We start from the raw sequence: 23,539 nt of genomic DNA on the forward strand, positions 1-23,539 counted from the left end.
CCCTCCCTGCTCTGCTCCAGGTCTTGGTCTGGCTTCAGTGATTGCTGCGGTCCCTGTGCTGGAAGTAGGACCCGTCACATGTTCTGAGCCATTCTCCCAGCTTTGGAGAGGGAACAAATTAACAAATAGGAAAAAATAATCTGCCAGCTCCCCTAAGGTGGGAACTCAAGAGAAAGCACAGCCCCTTTGCCTAGGCACAGGTTGAAGGGCCTAACAGACTTTGAATGCCTTTCACTCCTGCACAGGCCTGTGTAGGCCCATTTCAACAGCATAGGTATTTACACAGTGTAGCAGGGTATATACCTGAAGCCTATTTTTATCTGTATCTGCTACAAGGATGAGTGGCAGATTTGTGACATTTGACACCATCCTGCCCATTAAGCAGGGTTCCCACCTGCCCACATCAGGGGCCTGAGGACTGCTGGCTCCAGTCAATGTACCAAACCACCCACAACAGGAGTCCAAGAATAAGTGGTGACTCCCAGTCCTTACAGCCAATGGCACTGGGTGCCCAAAGTCCGGCTGCAAAACACACCTACCAACACATTCTATGGAACAGATACATGCCTTTCACCCAGACACTCGGGGGCAGCAGTCAGCCCCTTGCGTTGATCAGAGCATGACCCCCTACTGGAGCCATATACTTGTGCCTACTCCAATCATCCCTACTCATCTAGGACTGTAGGTGAGAGCCTGCACCACAAAATTGGTGACTGACAACCTGGACACCTGAGCTGAATCCATGCAAGAAAAGTAAACAGACTCCCAGGCACACATACCTAGTAATAGCTCTAGCTACCTGGAGACAGGATATGAGAGCTTCAAAGACACCAATAAGCAAACCAGCTCACATGACCAGCCTATTTGGGCATATCAAAACAAAACAAGAAGCTAGGACACAGTAAGCAAACATAAAATAAATAAATATAATAACGTATTGATGGTTTGGAGACAACAGTCAATACCAGCACATGGAAGGAAGCAGACCCTGATGGCTTCAGCAAGTGCCCAAAACAAAGAATCAAGGTAATTTTCCAGAGGAAGATAATTTCTTGGAATTACTAGAGGTAGAGTTCAAAAGACTAATATATAGAACTCTTTAAGAGTTCAGGAAGAAGATCAGGAAACATGGAGAACAAGTCAAGGAGCATGCAGACAAAGCAACAGAGGAACTTAAGAGGGTTATATAAGAGCATAAGGACAATATTAACAGGCTGCAAGAATCCACAGAGAGACAGCAAACAAAAATCCAAAAGATTAACAATAAAATTTCAGAACTAGACAACTTAATAGAAAGTCACAGGAGTGGAATTAAGGCAAAAGAAGTCAGAATTAGTGACAATGAAGATAAAGTACTTGACGCTGACTTATTTGAGGAAAAATCAGATAAAAGAGTTTTAAAAATGAAGAAGCCCTAAGAATTATGTGGAACCTTATCAAGAAGAATAATTTATGAGTGATTCGAGGAACAAGAACAAGGGTGAATAACAGAGAATACAGAGAAATGTTGAAGATTTGTTGGCAAAAAACTTTCCTGATATTGTGAAAGATGAGAAGCTATCTATTCGAGAAGCTCATAGAATCCCACACAAGGTGAACACCAAAAGAAAGTCACCAAGACATTTTATAATCAAACTTGCCAAAACCAAAGATAAACGAAGAATCTTATGAGCAGCTAGGGATAAACAAAAAGTCTCCTACAAAGGAGAGTCACTAAGACTATACTCTCACTACTCAGTGGAAACCATGTAGCCAAGAAGGCAATGGAATGACATATATAAAGCCTCGGGGGAAAAAACTGCCAGACAAGAGTTATATACCTAGCAAAACTGTATGTCAAATATGATGGCAAAATTAGGGCATTTCCAGGTAAACATAAGTTTAATGAATTTGTAAAAACCAAACCAAAATTACAAGAAATACTAAAGGGAGTTCTCTGGTTAGAAAAATCAATAACATCAGATAAAAATCCAAGACAAGAACACAGGACAAAGGAACCAGATACAAACCCAGATAGAGAAGTCACAAAAATAAATCAAAGCTAAAATACTGAAAATAGGGAAACAGAGATGTCAATGTGTAAAAGCTGACAACATTAAAACAAAAAAGGGGGACTAAAAAATGTAGTCATAGATCTTTCATATGGAGAAGTCAAGTTGGTATCAAGAAATAAAAGATTGTTTTAAACTTAGAGAAATAAGGGTAAACATTGAGATAACCACAAAGAAAACTAACAATCCTACACATCAAAATAAAAAACAAGAAAAACATAGACTCAGCAAATACAAAATCAACAAGGAAAAAGATGAAAAGAAAATACATAAAGAAAAATGACTCAGCACAGAATATTAAACAGAACAAAGAAACTGTCAACATGCAAAAAACAAAAAAAATCAAAATGTCAGCACTAAATTCCTACCTATCAATAATTACACTGAATGTAAATGAACTAAATGCACCAATAAAGAGACAGAGAGTGGCAGAATGGATAAAGAAACATAATCTGTCTATATGCTGCCTACAGGAGAAACACCTTAAACATAAAGACACAAACAAACTAAAACTCAAAGGATGGAAAAAATATATCAAGTGAACAACAATCAAAAAAGAGCAGGAATGGCAATATTAATCTCTGACAAAACAGACATTAACGCAAAATCCACCATAAAGGATAAGGAAGGACAGTATATAATGATTAAAGGGACAATACACCAGGAGGACATAACCATAATAAATATTTATGCACCCAACCACAGGGCTCCAAAGTACATAAAACAAACTCTCACAGCATTGAAAAGAGAGACAGACAGTTCCACAATAATAACTTCAACATACCACTTTTGGTGAAGGACCAAACATACAAAAAGGAGCTCAATAAAGACACGAAAGATCTAAATGCCACAATCAACCAACTTGACCTCATAGACATACACAGAACATTCCACCCAACAGCAGCCAAGTATACTTTCTTTTACAACACACAGGGAACATTTTCTAGAACAGACCACATATTAGGCCACAAAGCAAGCCTTAACAGAGTCTAAAACATCAAAATATTACAAAGTATCTTTTCTGACAATAAATCCATAAAAGTAAAAATCTGTAACAGAAAAAGTAAGGAAAATAAATCAAATACATGGAAACTGAACAACGACTTGCTCAAAAACTATTGGATTACAGACGAAATTAAGAACACACTAAAGTAATTCACAGAATCAAATGAGAATGAAAACACATCCTAAGAGAACTTTTGAGACACAGTAAAAGCCATGCTCAGAGGTCAATTTATAGAAATAAATGCATACATCCAAAAAAGAAGAAAGGGCCAAATCGAAACCTTAACCCTACAACTCGAACAAATAGAGAGCATCAAAAGAAGCTATCGGGCACCAGATGAAAGAAAATAATAAAAATTAGAGAGGAATTAAATGAAAGAGAGAACAGAAGAGCAACTGAAAGAGTTAACAAGATCAAAAGCTGGTTCTTTGAAAAGATCAACAAAATAAACCACTGATCAAACTGACAGAAGAAAAGCTCGAGAGGAAGCAAATAACCAGAATAAAAAATAAGATGGGCAATATCGCAACAGACCCATCTGAAATTAAAAGACTCATAATAGAATACTGTGAAAAACTGTACTCCAACAAATTTGAAAACCTAGAGGAAAGGAACAAATTTCTAGAAACACACTACATACCTAAACTAACACAAACAGAGGTAGAACAACTAAATAAACGTACAATAAGCGAAGGGATTGAAAAGGTAATTTAAAAACTTCCAACAAAAAGTGCCCTGGCCCTGACAGCTTCACCGGAGAATTCTACCAAACTTTTAGAGAAAAGTTAACACCACTAATACTTAAGGTATTTTAGAGCACAGAAAATGTTGGAATACTCCCACACTCATTGTATAAAGCCAGCACAACCCTGATTCCAAAACCGGGTAAAGACATCACAAAAAAAGAAAACTACACATCAGTATCCCTCATGAACATAGATGCAAAAATCCTCAACAAAATTCTAGCCAATATAATTCAACAACATATCAAAAAAATAATTCACCATGACCAAGTAGGATTCATACCAGGTATGCAGGGATGGTGCAACATTGGAAAAAGAATCACTGTAATCTATCACATAGGTAGAACAAAACACAAGAACTACATGATCTTATCAGTTGATGCACAAAAGGCATTTAACAAAGTCTAAAACCCATTCATGATTAAAAAAAAAAAAACTCTCAGAAAAATAGGAATAGAGGAAAATTTCTCAACCTAATAAAGGGCATTTATACAAAGCCAACAGCAAATACCCAACATCATCCTAAATGGAGAGATTCTGAAGCATTACCCTTGAGAACAGGAACCAGACAAAGATGCCCTTTATCACCACTCTTATTCAACATTGTGAAGGAGGTCCCAGCCAGAGCAATTAGGCTAAATACAGAAATAGGGGACACCCAAGTTGGAAAGGAAGAAGTAAAAGTATCTCTATTTGCAGATGATATGATTCCATACACAGAAAATGCCAAAGAATACACAAAAATACTACTGGAACTAATAGAAGAGTTCAGCAAAGTACCTGGATACAACATAAACATACAAAAATCACTTGGATTCCCCTACGTCAACAAAAAGAATGTCAAAGAGGAAATCACCAAATCAATACCATTTACAATAGCCCCCAAGAAGATAAAATACATAGGAATAAATCTAACCAGAGACATAAAAGCCCTATACAAGGAAAACTACAAGGCACTACTGCAAGAAACCAAAAGAGACCTACCGAAGTAGAAAAATATACCTTGCTCATGGATAGGAAGACTTAACATTGTGAAAATGTCTATTCTACCCAAAGCAATCTACAGATACAATGAAGTTCTGATCCAAATTCCAATGACATTTTTTAATGAGATGGAAAAACAAATCACCCAATTCATATGGAAAGGGAAGAGAACCTGGATAAGTAAAGCATTACTCAAAAAGAACAACAAAGTGGGAGGGCTCACACTACCTGATTTTAGAAACTTTTATACCACCATGGTAGTCAAAATGGCCTGGTACTGGTACAACAGACACATAAACCAATGAAATAGAATTGAGAATCCAGATGTAAATTCATTCACCTATAAGCAACTGATATTTGACAAAGGCCCAAAGTCCATTAAATGGAGAAAAGACTGTCTCTCTAACCAATGGTGCTGGCATAACTGGATATCCATCCACAAAAAAAAGGAAACAAGACCCATACCTCACATCATGCACAAAAAATAACTTAAAATGGATCAAAGACCTAAACATAAAATCAAAAGTGATAAAGATCATGAAAGAAAAAATAGGGACAATGCTAGGAGCCCCAATACATGGCATAAACAGCATATGAAACATAACTAACAATGCTCAAACACAGGAAGATAACTAGATAACTGGGAGCTCCTAAAAATCAAACTTATGCTCATCCAAAGACTTCACCAAAAGAGTAAAAAGACAACGTACAGACTGGGAAAAAAGTTTTTCTCTGTGACATATCGAATCAGGGTCTAATCTCTAAAATTACAAGATACTGTAAAATGTCAACCAGAAAAAGACAAATAATCCAATTTAAAAATGAGCAAAGGATATGAACAGACAATTTACTAAAGAAGACATTCAGGAGGCTAACAGATACATGAGGAAATACTCACAGTCATTAGCCATAAAAAAAAAAAATTTTTAATTTTTTTTAAGTGCAAATCAAAACTGCAATGAATTACCATCTCACCCCACCAAGGCTAGCATTAATCCAAAAAACATGAAATAATAATTGTTGGAGAGGTTGTGGAGAGACTGGAACACTTACACACTGCTGGTGGAAATGTAAAATGGTACAACCACTTTGGAAATCGATGTGGTGATTCCTTAAAAAGCTAGAAATAGAACTACCATATGGTCCAGCAATCCCACTTGTTAGAATATATCCTAAAGAAACAAGAGCTCTCACACGAAAAGATATATGCACGCCCACGTTCACTGCATCATTGTTCACAATAGCAAAAAGATGGAAACAACCTAGGTGCCCATCAACAGATGAATGGATAAACAAATTATAGTATATTCACACAATGGAATATTACACAACAGTAAAGAACAACGAATCCTTGAAACATCTCATATCCTGGAGGAATCTGGAAAGCATTATGCTGAGTGAAATTAGTCAGCTGCAAAAGGACAAATATTGTATGAGGCCGCTATTATAAGAACTCAAGAAAAGGTTTAAATTCAGAAGAAAACATTCTTCGATGGTTACAAGGGTAGGGACAGAGAGAGAGTTGAATTCACTAGATAGTAGACAAGAGTTATTTTAGGTAAAGGGAAGGACAACACACAATGCAGGGGAAGTCAGCACAACTGGAATAAACCAAAAGCTAAGAAGTTTCCCGAACACAACCAAACACTTTGAGGGACAGAATAGCAGGGGTGGGGTTCTGGGGACCATGGTTTCAGGGGACATTTAGGTCATTCGGCATAACAGAGTTTAAGAAAACGTTCTGCATCTCACTTTGGTGAGTGGCATATGGGGTCTCAAACACTAATAAGTGACCATCTAAGATACATCGATTGGTCCCAACCCATCTGGAGCAATAGAGAATGAAAGGCACAAGGTAAAAATACCTCAAGAGCCAGAAGGGGCCATGTAAACCAAAGACTCAATCAGCCTGAGACCAGGAATCAGATGGCGCCTGGCTACCACCAGTGACTGCCCTGACAGGGAATACAACAGAAAGTCCTTGGTGGAGCAGGAGAAATGTGGGGTACTGAACTCAAATTCTAGTAAAAAGACCAGACTTAATGGGCTGACCAAGACTTGAGGAACCCCAGAAGACATGACCCCTCGGAGTCTCTGTTAATCCAGGACTAAAACCATTCCCAAAGCCAACTCTTCAGACAAAGAATAGACTGGACTATAAGACATAAAATGATACTCATGAAGAGTGTGCTTCTTAGTTCAACTAGGTACACGAGACTAAATGGGTAGCTCCTGTCCGGAGGTGAGATGAGAAGGCAGAAAGGGATAGGAGCTGGTTGAATGGACACAGAAAATCCGAGGTGGGAAGGAGGAATAAATGGTCACATTATAGGGATAGCAGCTAGGGTCACATAACTATACATGTATAAATTTTTGTATGAGAAACTAACTTGAGCGGTAAACTTTCACCTAAAGCACAATAAAAAATAAATAAATTTATTTTATTTAGATAAGAATCCTTATGATTTGAGGTAATAACAATGTGTATACTAATTACGCAAACCCTTTGCTCATTCCTGTGTTATATAAACCTTTGTAATAATGTTTTTCGTATGTTCTTAAATTGCTTCATACGTATTACCCACTTCTCAAGTATTCCAAATATCACACATTTCTTATATTCTTCCTCAGTTCTTTATATATTAAGCTTGATGTTAATACAACCAAACAAATAGAATTAATGTAATATCTCTATTCAAAAAAAAATAGTTACCATGCAGTCAATGCAGATTTATGGCAACGTCATATAAGTCATAGTAGAACTGTGTTCCACAGGGTTTTTACATCTCTGATATTTCAATCCCTAAGTTCATAAAAAAAAAGTTCATAAAGTGCATGATTATTAATATTTCAACCACTTGGGCAAAAGTATGTATTTAACTGTTTAAATTAAATGTCAATATCCTGGCTTTGGCCTTTCTGTAACAAAGAGAAATTTCAGGCTTCATAGCAATGCTTATAAACTATTGATGAAATAGGAATTCCAGAGGCTTATTTGGTAGACCAATCACTAGTAGCCATGCAACAGAAGGAATACTCACTAACAGCTCTCAGGCTGAAACATGAGAAATCAAATCAGGGCACAAGTAAATGCTGACAGTCAAATTGAAGGATATTTGGAGGGTATGTCTCAGTATCTGGGTGCTTATTTCATTACATTGGAAATTAGGGACTATAGGTTAAAATCTGGATCAATGTTGAAATGGAGAAGTAATGATAAGTCTAAATAGATTAATTACTACTTGTTCGGTAAACAAATTTTTTTAAACACGAAGTCCTTGGGTAAGCAATTCAATGAAAAAAAAAAACCAAAAAACAAAAAACCTGCTATACACCTAGGCAGGCATTCAGGTATTTCCAACATTGACTAGAATGTCAATCCCTTGAGAACAGGAAGGAACTATGTCTAAAAATGTTTTGTATTTTAACAGTGTCTTATCTTTTGAATGTAAGTCACCATTCAAGAAATTGTTTATCTACTAGTTCAATTAGTACACAGGCCTAAAAAGCTCATATCAATGAGGTTTATTAAATACATGATTCCATAGATTTTCTAAAGATTACCCATCTCCTTAAAGGTAGAGGTAAGCTGATGAGCATTTTAGATCTAGGCTGGCAAAGAGGTGTGCCTAATATATCAAATCCAAATCCATTAGTAATGACTGGAGTGATAACTTTCTCTGAGTTTCAATCTGAGAATGATGATTACATTCAGATGTCTACCAAGAGGACAGGAGAAGATATTTACTTCATGAATACAGTGAGTTTTCTAACCCGTCTTAAATCCATTCAAATTTTACTTGTGGACTGAGGAACATAATCATGACTGTTCATTGCTGTCCTATATTAAAATGCAAAAATACTACTATTTGAATCTCCAGTAAATGGCCTGAGGCCACCATGCTTTCAAATTCAATGAGATCCCAAGCTCTAGTTTTGTAAAAATAAATGCTAATAAATTAACCCTAAATGAATCAAAATAAATATTGTTTCTCTGTCTTAACTTTCAAACACAAATTTGCTTGACTTCTTCAAATATAATTCTTGCTCAGTTCTTAAAATTCAATTTTATAACACAAAAGTACTCATAATTTAGGAATACATCCACTGTATCCTAAAATTTCAATTACTGTGAACTCTTCAAGAAAAACATTGCATAATTCAAAAGATGGTTATACTGGATGCTAAAATAATACGCATTTTGTAACATTTTCTGTATTACACCAATAGCAGCACAATATACATATCCAGGAAACCCTGGCGGCTTAGTGGTTAAGGGCAACAGCTGTTAACCAAAAGGTCGGCAGTTTGAATTCACCAGGTGCTCCCTGGAAACTCTGTGGGCAGTTCTACTCTGTCCTATAGGCTCGGTATGAGTTGGAATTGACTTGACGGCAATGGGTTTTTTTTTTTTTTTTTTTGTATATACATGTCCAAGGTTTAAAACTTTGAGAAATTATGAAATTCATACTTTACTGAAAAAGGTAACATATGTCTATATCTGTATTAATATTGTTACAGATATAGGCATAGGTAAAGGTTTTTTTTTTTTTTTTAAATAGGTAAAGCTATAAGTATAGGTATAAGTAGAATAGAGGCAGATATAGACGATACAGACAGGGATACAGATACAGATAAAGATATGTTGTTTTTGTTGTTAGGTGCCGTCAAGTCAGTTCCGACTCATAGGGACCCTACGTACAACAGAAAGAAACACTGCCGGATCCTGGGCCATCCTTACAATCATTTTTACATTTGAGCCTATTGTTGCAGCCACTGTGCAAATCCATCTCATTGAGGGTCTTTCTCTTTTTTGCTGACCCTCTACCACACATAATGTCCTTCTTCAGGGACTGGTCCCTCCTGATAACATGCCTAAAGTACCTGAGGCTTCTAAGAAGCATTTTGGTTGCACTTCTTCCAAGACAGATTTGTTCCTTCTACTGGCAGTCCATGGTATATTTAATATTCTTCAGGCAACACCATAATTCAAAGGCATCAATTCTTCTTTGATCTTCCTTGTTCACTGTCTAGCTTTCCCATGCATATGAGGCAACTGAAAATACCATGGCTTAGGTCAGGCATACCTTAGTCCTCAAGGTGGTATCTTTACTTTTTAACACTCGAAAGAGGTCTTTTGCAGCAGATTTGCCCAATGCAATATGTCATTTGATTTCTTGACTGCTGCTTCTATGGGTGTTGATTATGGATCCAAATAAAATGAAATCCCTGACAACTCGAATCTTTTTTTCGTTTATCATGATGTTGCTTATTGGTCCAGTTGTGAAGATTTTTGCTTTATATTGAGGTGTAATCCATACTGAAGGCTGTGATCTTTGATCTTCATTAGTAAGTACCTCAAGTCCTCTTTGCTTTCAGTAAGCAAGGTTGTGTCATCTGCATATTGCAAGTTGTTGGTGAGTCTTCCTCCAATCCTGATGCTGCATTCTTCTTCATATAGTCCAGCTTTTTGGATTATTTGCTCAGCATAGAGATTGAATAAATATAACAAAAGGATACAGCTCTGACACATGCCTTTCTAGATTTGAAACCACACAGTGTTCCCGTGATCTGTTCAAACGACTGCCTGTCTATGTGCAGGTTCCTTATGAGCACAGTTAAGTGTTCTGAATTCCCATTCTTTGCAATGTTATCTATAATTTGTTATGATCCATACAGTCAAATGCCTTTGCATAGTCAATAAAACATAGGTAAACTTCTTTCTGGTATTCTCTGCTTTCAGCCAGGATCCATTTGACATCAGCAATGATATCCCTTGTTCCACGTTCTCTTCTGAATCCAGCCTGTATTTCTGGCAGTTTCCTCCTGATGCACTGCTGCAACTGTTTTTGAATTATCTTCAGCAAAATTTTACTTGCATGTAATATTAATAATATTGTTTGATAATTTCCACATTCGGCTGGATCACCACTCTTTGGGAAGGATTTCCTCCAGTTGGTTGGCCAGATAGCTATCTTCCAAATTTCCTGGCATAGATAACTGAGTTCTTCCAGTACTGCATCCATTTCTTAAAACTTCTCCATTGGTATTCCATCAATTCCTGGAGCCCTGTTTTTTGCCAATGCCTTTAATGCAATTTGGACTTTTTCCTTCTGTACCATTCATTCTTGATCATATGCTACCTCCTGAAATGGCTGAACGCTCACCAATTCTTTTTGGTACAGTGACTCTGTGTATTCCTTGCATCTTCTTTTAATTCTTCCTGCATCGTTCAATTTTTTGCCCACACAATCCTTCAATAATGCAACTCGAGGCTTGAATTTCTTCTTCAGTTCTCTCAGCTTGAGAAATGCTGAATGTGTTTTTCCCTTTTGGTTTTCTAACTCCAGGTCTTTGCACATGTCATTGTAATACTTCACTTTGTCTTCTCGAGCCTCCCTTTAAAATCACCTGTTCAGCTCTTCTAACTGATCATTTCTTCTGTTCACTTTAGCTACTCAATGTTCAAGAGCTAATTTCAGAGTCTCTTCTGACATCCACTTTTTGTTTTTTCTTTGTTTCCTATCTTTTTAATGATATAGATGTATGTCCCCTTTTCCAGGAGAGAGTAATTATGTCATGATAGTCACTCATGTGGGCATTGGGTATTATCCCAGGACATTTAAGTATTATGATCAAAGTCTATCTAACAGACTCCGAAAGACTACCCAGATTCTTCTGCTTTGTTGTGTTTTATATTTATTAAACAAATGAGCATTGCCTGGCACTTCTATTTTTTTTTTTTTTTTAATACACACAATTTGTTCCAACAGCATTTTTTGGAAGGACATTTCATCTGCCTATTTTTTTTTACCTAAAGATAATCAGTTATCTATTGATTGCTCTGCTTTTGTAAAGCACTTTAAGAATGGTACTATCCAAGACTGGTATGAGTAGACAGTTAAAGAATCTCCTATTCAAAGTGAGAAAAAAATACAAAAATTAACATTCAAACTGACTTTCAACCTATTCACAGATCCCTGAAATAAAAAGGATATATTTAGAATATACAAAATTCAGTTATCACCAAGAGTGCTACTTTTTGAGATGAGGCAAATACTTCCTGAATTAGATGTAAAATCTTCCAGAAGTAGGTTGATACCAAAAAAAGAAGGAAAGAAAAAAAACCAAACCCATTACCACTGAGTCGATTCTGACTCATAGTGACTTAAAACGATTGCCATATTTACAGGTGATCATAGAGATTACTATTCTGACTGATACAACCATTATATTTACATTCTATAATATATACATGTTAAAATCAGTGTTATATATATAGAAAGCAAAAAAATATATGCTCAGAGAATAACAATTATTCTATTCATTTCCATCTTAATACTCATGAATGTCTCTTTTAATATATGGTGGTATTTGGAAAAATATCTACTTTAATGATTAACTTCTATTTAAAAAAGGAGTCACATTTTGACAATCATATTTTGTAATGATTCATTCATGAATAGCAAAAAAAAAAGGAAAAAGAAACTGGTATTGTAAGGCACACATTTAGAAACTATAATATTTGTTGACCGTAATGGAAAGCAATAAACCAATCCTCTCTAGGCAAGATAAAATATAGTCAGCACAAACTCTAATTTCAGTAAATGAAGATTTTGAGTTTAATTATACGTTTGTGAAGAAAATATACACCTACAATATTTCCTCTTCAAAGCATAAGGATTTGGTTTTAATATCCATCATCTCCCTTGAGGAGCTGCAACCAACATTCTTTATTGCAAAGTACAATTTCTGCATTGAAAATATTACATATTTGGGATAGTTTCTGGTTTAGCTCATGTCATGAAACCATAGAGTGTAGTTTCTCTGTAGAGACAATTTGCATCTAGTAACAATAATTTGATATAGCAGGAAAAAAATTCCCGTGTTTTTTAAAGTACACACAAAGCCTGTAAATTCACAGCTTCAGAATCACTTCAAATTCACACAAACATAGGATTAAAGAATATCATTAAACTTGTTTTACTAAACAGAATGCCATATTCTCATATTAATCCAAACAATATATCAGTTTTAGAGATAACTGGAATACACTCACATTTGCCTTTTCAGATTAGAAATTATAACCAAGTTTTTTAAGCATTTAAAAAAAAAAAACTGACCAGAAATTCTATTAGCCTCATAAATACTTCATGCCTTTGAAACTCAAAGAACTGAATAAAAGATATTTGGTCTCTACCCTTTTCTCTTACTTCATATAAGGCTACTGAGCTAAAAGAAACCTGTTGCCATCAAGTCCATTCCAACTCATAGTGACCCTATAGGACAGAGTAGAACTGCCCCATAGAGTTTCCAAGGAGTACCTGGTGGATTTGAATAGTGGTCTTTTGGTTAGCAGCCACAGCATTTAACCACTACACCACCAGGGTTTCCTTTTTAAAGCTACAGGATAGAATTACATCTATCCTGAAATAATTCTGTATTTTTTTTTTGTCTGCCTCTCTATTCTATAGTTATAAGTACACTGTTTCAAGTTTTCAGTTACCATGCTCTAAGAATCTGAACAATATTAACTAGTATAAACAAGTTTTAGTAGTGGCATTTAAAAATAATTGTGGATCCACACTGCACAAGTCATGTACTTAAAGTAATATGTTAGCGGAATATGATTTTATTAATCAAAGTGATCATACTTAATTCTGAAGGATGATTAGTAGTCAAATGCCATTAACATGAACTAAAATGGTAAAAATTAGAGTCATTTAAATGTTGTTCATCATTGAAGACACCACTGTTAACCTTTATTCACACCACTGCAAAACTGAGTTAAAATTTATAGCTATTAAGTAAGGGCAAATGTCACTATGATGTTTGAATACAAACCATATAAGAATTACTAGCTTGATTTCTAGGCCTTACACGAACACTGCCTTATTCTGCAATTTAATACTACTGTGACACTTTTTCCACATATATAATGGGAATAAATATTAAAGCATTCTTATTACTTACTCTTTGGTATGCTACAATAACCAAAAAATTTAAATAAAAGATCCATATTTAGATATTATGTAAGAAATGGTAGAAATATACACTCATTTAAAAACAATATTTTCTTAAAACTATACTTATTAAGTTTCAAACCATATAATAACTAAAAATAAGAAAACCAATGTTTCATAAACAAGTTGGGAAAAACAATGAACACACTAATAAACTGATACATCTTGAGAAACTTTATTCTGGTTTCCAAGGTGCTACATGTATAAGATACTTTTTGTGTCACTGAATGTACTATTCACATTCAGATATTTTTATATATAACATAGAACATTTGAAGTGCCAGTGGAAAGGCACCCCAAATGCGCTGTAACCGTATTTAATTTTAAGATCTTTATCTTCTATATATGTATAGCTGTAGTGATGTTTTTAAAACATAAGCTATAAGTTAACATTTAGTGGATGCCAATTATAGGAAAAAATATAGCAGTAAAATGCTAAAGAGTTAATTGGCCTAATAACATGTTCAGTGCCTCTATTCTACCTTCCAGTTTGTTGCATAGTGCCTGAGGTCTTAAAAGTTTGCAAATGGGCATCTGAGGCACAATGATTGGTCTCTATTCGCCTGGAGCAACCAAGGAAGAAAGACAGTCAGGAGTAGGAGGAGGAAATGAAATGTGTGCCTAAACGCCTCCATGGCCTCTTCTGCCATGAGACAAGAAGAACTAAATGGTGCCCAGCTACCATTTCTGAACAGGGGGAAAATGCAGAACAGAATTTTAAATTCACAAGGAATTCAGATTTTCTGGATCCATGAATGCTGGATGAACTCCTGAAACTTTTGTCCTGAAGTAATCTTTAAACCTTAAACCAAAAATATTCCCTGAACCATTCTTAAAACCAAACAATTGTTTAGTAAAGACAGTAAAGAAAGTTATCCTTGAGCATTATGCTCTTTTAAGATCTATCTGTAAGGGATCAAATTGACAACAGCAACTTGAAAGATTAGATAGGAACTTTAGGGGGCAGTGAGGTAAGGGAAGAATACCTCAGAAAAGAAAGGGGAGAATGGCTGTAAAACTTGAAGGATGTAATCAATGTCACTTAGTTGTACATGTAGAAATTTAACTTGGTGTCTGTCTTTGCTGCGTATATTCTAAACAACTATTAAGTTATTAAAAAAACAAATATAAAATCATTAAAACCTGTTGCTGTTGAGTCAATTCCAACTCATAGTGACCCTATAGGACAGAGGAGAACTGCCCCATAGGGTTTCCAAGGAGCAGCTGGCGGATTTGAATGGCCGACCTTTTGGTTAGCAGCCATAACTCACCATAGTTCTTAGCCACTGTGCCACCAAGGCTCCACAAAATCAGTAAAATATTGTATCTGCTAAAATATTATACCAAAGGGATGGGGTAACATTCCATGTGAAGCTCTTTCAAGAGAATAGGAAAAAACTGAGAATCAGGCATAAATGAAGAGGAAAACAATCCTATAAGGCCAAAGATTTGATTCAAAATTATAAGAGACCAGTTAATTTGGTGAATATATTTTTGAGCATTTTCTCTCTCTTGTAATATTCTTTTCCTGGAGACTCCATGAATCTCTCTATCCTAGGTCTTTCTCCTCTCCCTCTGAGCCCTTCTTCCTCTGCAGGGATGTCGCCAGGGAAACACTGGTCTGTGATGATGGAAAAGTCCTATAATTTTCCCCGTTTAGTATAGTACCTACCATACGTTGCCGCTATGCATGTGAACTGTGGCCAGTGTGACTGAGAAACAGAAATTTTAATTATTTTCATTTAAATCCACATATGACTAGCAGCTACTGTATTGGACAGTGCATTTCCAGATCCTTTTTCTTTCTGAGCTTCAACCTCATACATTCAAATGCCTCCCAGACAAGCCCAGCAAGATGAATTATTACACTCCAAAACACCACACGTTCAACGTTAAGCTTATTATCACGTCTAAACTAGCCCCTAGTTAGCTATTGTTCAATAGTATCGACTTTGCCCAAACTACAACTATTGAAATTATCTTTGACTCTTCTGTTTCATGTCCCATATTCAGTAAGTCATATGTCCTATTGTTCAATCCTATAAATATCTTTTAAATCTGTTTTCTGTTTTTCAAATTATATATCTTATTCTTAATCATACATTACCAATAACCCTGTTTTTAAAGGGAAAACTCATTGTCATTAAGATAAAGTTACAATTCCTTAAATTGCACATACAAGACTTTTTGTCATCTGACCCTTTCAAACTTTATTTCCAGCTTCGTTTCTTACTAAATCTCATTCTCTGCTCTCCCATCACACCCCAAATTTATATCATAAGCTCAAACCAGATGGGATTACTTATAAACCAAAAACCAAAACCAGACCCATTGCTTTCAAGTCCATTCTGACTCACAGCAACTCTATAAGACAGCGTAGAACTGCCTCATACGGTTTCCAAGGAGTTCCTGGTGGAACTGAACTGCCAACCTTTTGGTTAGCAGCTCTAGCTCTTAACTAATACACCACCAGGGCTTCCAGCATTACTCATAACGCCCCCAGAATAGCTTGCTCTTTCTAATCTCTACATCTTGATGCATGCATCTCCCATTGCTCTGAGCAACCTTATTGTCATCTTCTCCATATGGTAAACTCATAAAAATACTTCAAATGTCACCTTTCTGGTGAATTCTTTCTCAACTCACCTAACCTTGAAACCAAACCCATTGACCTCGATTTCGACTCATAGCAACCCTACAGGACAGAGTAGAACTGCCTCACAGAGTTTCCAAAGAGCATCTGGTGGATTTGAACTGCTGACTTTTTGGTTAGCAGCCGTAACACTTAACCACTATGCCACCAGGGTTTCCTAGGCAGAGGTAAAAGCTCCATCTTCTTGCTTCCCAAACTCTGTCCACATTACTGTCATCTCCTTCACGATACAATGTTCAAATGATTTGTTTACCTGTTCATTTCCTTAGGCCCACTCCTGAGTATTAATTTTTTTTTTCAAATGTTTTGCTCCATGCTTGACTCATAGAGGCCTACTAGAATGCTTAGATAACTGATAACAATTATAAGCTAAATGTTGAAGATTTAGAAACATAACTAGAAAATCCCTAGGTGTAGATGGAAAAATAAACCTACTTCAAAACATGAACCATGGTGATTTTTATTCAATTATTAAAGGATTAAGCAGGTAGGATTTATATTGGTATTTAGTTCATGCTTAGTCTTTGAAGGAATTAGTTTTGCTTCTGTGATAATTAAAAAAAAGTGCTGTTTTTTCAAGATAATTATAATGGATAAGAAAAAAACTTTAATGTATATACAGTGTTACCTTTTAACATCTTTATATTGTACCACCTGATGGTTATTGGAGCCATGATGAATTACACCTTCTGACATCAATATTAAGCATTGCTCACTACTTTCTTAGTTCCATGCTTTAGATCAAAAAGTCAAATTCTAAGATAAATTCAAATTGAAAAAAAATAGTTCTCAAAGCACAAAACAAAACAAACAAAAAACTACAGGACAACGTTAGAAAACTACTTTGAAGGACTACTACATGCAGCTCACATCCCATATATGAGCATGATTCCAATGTCCTTCCTATAAAAGAACATCACTGAAGTGTACACTTAGAATGGATACACTGTATGATATGAAAATGACACCATATCCACTGTGCTATCAGATATGTAAGTTATACGATATTCTGCTATGGTTTGTGAAGTACACCACATGCCATTTTGGTACGTACATTATCCCATTTAGTAGGAGAGGAAAAAATAAGTCCTTCCTACAGAAAAATGCTATATATCAAAAAAAGAAAGGTATAGACTCTCAGAAAGGAAGACTGACCATAAGGAAAAGAAGAGTAGGAAAGAATGCATAACACAAAACGTTGATTTTACTTAGCATACTATCTTATTTAAAAAATATTTTTAATTCATCAAAGCACTATTAGTTACTAACTTTCAAATTCTTAAAAATTATAACTTAATTTGACATATAATCCTATTTGTGATCTACAGTAAAGGTCTATAATGCAAAGAGTTACTCACTTGGAAGGTGTAATAGATTGAATTCTATGTACATATTTATTCCATTTATTTAATGAGACAATACAAAATACACGATGTGCTACGGTGCTACATCAAATTTCATTGGGAAAAATAAGAAATAGCACACCTTCAATAATTCAATTACTTCAAATTTCTTAGCAATTCTTAAAAGGAACATAGTATGATAATATAATCGCTGTGCTTCATCATTTTACAAAGTATTTCTCATATTATTATTTTGTCATAATTTACAGTGAAAGAATTTACACCTAGCTGGATCATTTTATTCAAAGCCACAGTTATTTCTGTGATATCACACTACTCTGTGGAATACAAGTGTATTAAATATTTTTGTGGGAATCCTTGGGTGGTACCAGCAGTTAATATGTTCGGCTGCTAACCGAAAGCTGGAGATTTGAGTCTACTCAGGCATGACTCAGAAGAAAGGTTTGGTGATTTACTTTTGAAAAACCTGCCATTGAAAACCCTATGGAGTACAGTGCTACTCTGATTTGGGATTGCTATGAGTTGGGGTCAACACCACAGTAACTTTTTTTTTTTTTTTTAATACTTTATATGCTGTTGTTAATGCCACTATTATCCTTAGTGAAATAAAGTCTTCTAAAGACCTCGACTTTTCAAAAATTAAACTTTGTACTCCATTTCCATATACTCCTTATCAGTGTATGCTTAGCATTTAGTTTAGTTATATGCTTTCATGTTTAACTTATTAGTTTTTTGGTTTTTTTTTTGCGTTAAAGTACAAACAAAATTTAGATAATGCAAGTAAGGGCATACTTTGAAGACTGTGGCACCAGTATGTTTTAATGTGCTATATACCGAGTGCATTCCTAGAGAAAATGTATAATTATCTTTTTGAACCAAACAGACTCCTAGTGAGAAAGAATATTATAAGCACACTCCATTTTAATGTAGAAAATACAAGAAATTTCTACTGAACAATATAGTAAATTGGTAATGAAGACAGAACTAAATTCATTCTCCTTAATTCCTAGTCAGACATTCAATTCAACTTCTGTGTATTTAATAGATTTAAAAAAAAAAATATTGCTATCAAGTCGATTCTGACCCACAGTGACCCTATAGGAGAGAGTAAACCTGCCCCATAGCGTTTCCAAGGCTGTAATCTTTAAGCAAGCAGACTGCCACATCTTTCTCCCATGGAGCAACTGGTAGATTCAAACCATTGACCTTTCAGTTAGCAGCAGAGTGTTTTAACCATTGCACCACCAGAGCCCCTTATTCAATAGACACTTTTATTTTGTTGTTGATCAGAAAATGTTTGGCTTTAAAAAGAAGTACCTATTTAATGCTTCTTTGTATGATGCCACAAGTTCTGCTACTGTTGAAGGAAGATTGACTGTATGAAGCACGATTTCTGCCCTTTTCCTGTGTCTACAACATAAGTGATCGTCATCAGGTAGACACGATAAACGTTATGTGATCATAAAAAGCATCACAGAAATCTTGCTACTGCACTTAAACAGCTTGTAAATTTTTTTTTTTTTGTATAAGTGGAATTCCTTTAAATAGCTATTTAATGGGTTAGCCAAATATCTGTTTACTTATCAAATCTATTTGAAAACACACGTAGGGTAAGACTGGAGTACGTACCAATATCTACGCACAAATTTGTCTTCTCTCTAATGGTCACTTATTTTCTGTTTGTTTCACACTAAGTATTGACCTCTAGTATATGTTCAGGCTACATTCAATGCTCCCCTACTTCCTTCCTGACCCATTCTTGCTTCCCAGTAGTTGCAGCTCTTATGTGTGGCCAAGACCAGAATCAGCTGTGCATTTACAACTTTAAAAAACTGAAAACCTAGCATTTTCCTTGCCTGAGGATTTTATGTGGCTGGATACTATCATCCCACCATACATTTGATGTCAACATGGTATGAAATTGCCCCTTCCACAAAAATTCTTGATTTCACTGATTCAGAGCAAAGCAGAAAAAAATGGTGAAAATATTGATTCCATTGCCCTAAAAGCCTATAACATTTTAAGTAAACAAGCAAAAAAAAAAAAAAAAAAAAAAACCACTTAAATCTAAGCTCTAAGTATCCAGTATATTTGGGGAAAAAAAAAAATTCTCTACAAATTCTATCACCAAAAGGCAGGTTTAAACAGATAATTTGTAGATGTAAAAACGTATATTTATATGGTATCATCTGATGTCAGAATATTACATTTATTTCCTCTATACTTTAAAACGTTGTTTTCACCATACTACAAAACACCGCTAAGAAAATATAAATATGGTCACCCTAAATAAAAACTTTTATTATGAACTCAGTCTTTTTCTAAACAATGGAAGCCTTTTTAATTGGAACTAAAAAGTACACCAAACAAGAAAGTTTTGCAATATTGAAACAAAACTTTGAAGAAGCAAAAATCCAAATCCAATTTGTATTGCTCTCAATGTAAACTTAAGATGTATATTTTAGAATATATCAGAAATCTACTTTCAGATTAAGGGAAAAAAACTAATTTTTTATTGAATATTGATTTTGGGAGCAAGTCATCAGTATGGGGTCTGTAGGACCTCGGATGAGTTGCTTATTATCTTTACTCCTTAGTAAAGTAATAAAAAAGGAGGTGTTAAAATTCTTTTGATCAAAATACATAGATTTCCTTTAATTGATATTTTCCTTTCTCTCATTCACCCACCAAAAAAAAAAAAAAAGCACTTTCCCACCCTGTTCATGAATGCATTCCTCCCCTACCTTGGTAATGGTTTCATGAAGGTTGAAAAAAGGATCCATTTCTTCAATTTTTGTTGCGTGTTTAGGAAAAAGGGCCTCAGAGAGAAAGCTTGGACCCTGTAGCAAATCAAAAAAGAAACATTTAAAACCCTTCATTGATTTTGTTCTTCAAGTGCTTATTGGATTTTCTTTAAAGATTCAAAAGGACTCTAAATTGTTTTAAGGTTTTTGTTGATTGCTGGACTTCATCCTTCTGATTTAATTAACTCATCACAGATTATCAGTAAATTAAAATAAGAGTAGGATTCTATAACTCTTGACATCATATGTATTTACAAAAGAACAGTTTTTAGTCAAAAAAGATAACTGACAGTTGCCACCTTTTTGTTTCTTCCAAAAGCACGCTTATATAGAGCCAGACATCCTGAGTACAAAATTTATATCTGAAAATCCTTCTCTATTTTATAAATTATATATTTTAAAACTGTTAGAATGGACCGTTTTTGACAAACATGATTACGAACTAGAAAATCCTAGGCGAAAGTGATCATGATATTTTTAATATTGCAAAACGAAATTCAAAACAATACTAGAAAAATTTGGGGTAGAACCGCTTCATGGCTTTATATGCTGCTGATAATACATTGTAGCAGAACCTTAGTGTTAAGACGGTTGAAACGAATCTACTAGAGATATTATAATTACTTCATTTTGTACTTGCAGGCAGAGTCAATCTACAGAACGCAAGAAGACATAGAATACTAGCACTGTTACTATCTGAAACAATGTTCTTATACTTATCAACATCTGCATCTCATGAAATATTTAATATATAAATATTGTTTTTACTTGAAAAACCTGAAGGAACTAGGATTAGTTTAAAAACAGAGGACTTGGGACAGGATATGCATGTGGATGGATGGATGGATGAAATAGGAGAGAGAGAGATAGATAGATATTTTTCCAAAGACTATCATGGGAAACCATATGGGGAAGTTTTACTCTGTCCTATCGACTCGACGGCACTGTGTTTTGGGTTATGTGATCGCTATGATTCAGAATCAACTGGGCAACAATGGGTTTTGTTTTCTGTGTTTTTTTTGGTTTTTCTTGGGGAAGAGATATTCAATACGATCTACATCAATAACTCACTACTACAGAGTAACAAATTTAAGTTTAGTTTTATTGGAACTACTTATTAGAACTATTTGTTAGAGCTCTCCAACAGTAGAATAGATTACTTTGAAGTATAACAGTGGTGGAATAAAAAATTAAGATGATGCAGCTGAGGAGCTTTGAAGTCATAAAAATGAGAAGTGAAATGAACATAATTCTAATTCACCATTTCAGAATTCCCTTAGGTGATTTTGTCTAATTTTCTGGCTTCAACTATTAGTTTCAAATGGATAGTTCCCAAAACTCCTATGTTCTACTATGTTGCACAATTCTGGGACCATAAATACTTTTCCTTCCCTGTGTTTAATAATACCGAGATCAAGAAAAAGTAACCTATTTGTTTGCTAAGTCTATGAATAAACCAGAGTTTATCTATCAAGCTTGTTTATCAAAATCTGTTTCATGTTCCTCTCCTCATTATTCTCACCAATCTAAAACTAATGTCATAAATTCTACCCAGTCCCAACCAGCACTCTACCTTGTAAGATGTGTGATAAAATCACACAGCCCATAAAATTTTATAAATACTTTTATTTAAATTCTCCATTTTGAGCCACTGCTAAGAATTAAGGTGGTATTCTAACTGACTACACTAGATCTAATAAACTTTGTTTATCAACAGGGTTTTCAGGGGGTCTCTTTGGCAGTCAACATAGGCATAGGCTAAAGTTTTGATTTTACCATATAATAATTGTGAGATCTTCAGTCTCTTAATTAAAGAAAAAAAAATCAATTACCTTATCTACCAGTTACCTATCTTCGTATTTGGATAAGAATTTATAATTCACAGATATGCTTTGAATCCTCCAATGCCTAGTACATAACAGACACAATGTAAATGGCATTAATGATGTTGCTAAAAACAATAAAAGCATGATGAAGATGGGGGAGGTGGTGATGGCTGTGGTGATGATGGTAGTATAAGCAATATAGGCTTATCAGTTATACAGAGGATTTCTGATTATGATAGGAAGCTGAACTAGAGATAATCCAAAGGCCCTATCTATGATCCTATAAAAAATAGTAAATAGTCTGAATTTAGATATGTTTATTTTTCCAGAGATAACCTCATAATTTTGATTCTACTTTAGTGAAAGTATGTGTTATGTATTGAATTGTGTCCCCCAAAATATGTGCATCAATTTGGCTAGGTCATGATTCCCAGTATTGTGTGATTGTCCACCGTTTTGTCATCTGATGTGATTTTCCTATGTGTTATAAATCTTACTGCTATGATATTAATGAGATGGATTAGCAGCATTTATTTTGATGAGATCTACAAGATTAGATTGTGCCTTAAGCCAATCTCTTTTGAGATATAAAAGAGAGAAGTGAGCAGAGACATCTGGGGGACCTCGTACCACCAAGAAAGCAGTGCCAGGAGCAGAGCACGTCCTTTGGACCTGGAGTTCCTGCATGGAGAAGCTTCTAGCCCAGGGGAAGACTGATGACAAGGACCTTCATCCAGGGTTGACAGAAAAAACCTTCCCCTGGAGCTAACGCCCTGAATTCGGACTTCTACCCTACTAGACCATGAGAGAATAAATGTCTGTTAAAACCATTCACTTGTGGTATTTCTGTTATAGCAGCACTAGATGGCTAAGACAGTATGCTACTGATGATTTGTTGTAGTCATTTTCATTTAATAATTAAGATTTAAAGTCCTTAAGAAAGTTTGTTTCAAGGGTAGTTTTAAATAAACACCCTGAAAATTTTTATTTTATTAGTTTACTTAGCAAATCTTAACTTCATAAATAGTGCAAAGGTAAAATATCAGTCAGCCTCAAATTGAATGCTCCTATAAGAATGTTAAGTT

At 35.0% G+C, this 23,539-nt stretch overlaps 1 protein-coding gene across 24 annotated transcripts in view; it reads right to left on the reverse strand.

Moving 5' to 3' along the window:
* Positions 1–23,539, reverse strand: part of NAALADL2 (N-acetylated alpha-linked acidic dipeptidase like 2) — a 1,621,055-nt gene that overhangs the window by 204,835 nt on the left and 1,392,681 nt on the right. For 23 of the 24 annotated variants that reach the window (XM_049867803.1, XM_049867806.1, XM_049867798.1 and 20 more), the window contains one exon: positions 20,569–20,664. The exons of the other annotated variant lie outside the window; for it this stretch is intronic. In XM_049867803.1, the coding sequence (XP_049723760.1) occupies positions 20,569–20,664 (96 nt within the window). The remainder of the gene's footprint in view (positions 1–20,568; positions 20,665–23,539) is intronic. 24 annotated transcript variants of the gene reach the window in all.

This window comes from Elephas maximus, chromosome 23, assembly GCF_024166365.1.
Source record: "Elephas maximus indicus isolate mEleMax1 chromosome 23, mEleMax1 primary haplotype, whole genome shotgun sequence".
Classification (NCBI taxonomy): domain Eukaryota; kingdom Metazoa; phylum Chordata; class Mammalia; order Proboscidea; family Elephantidae; genus Elephas; species Elephas maximus.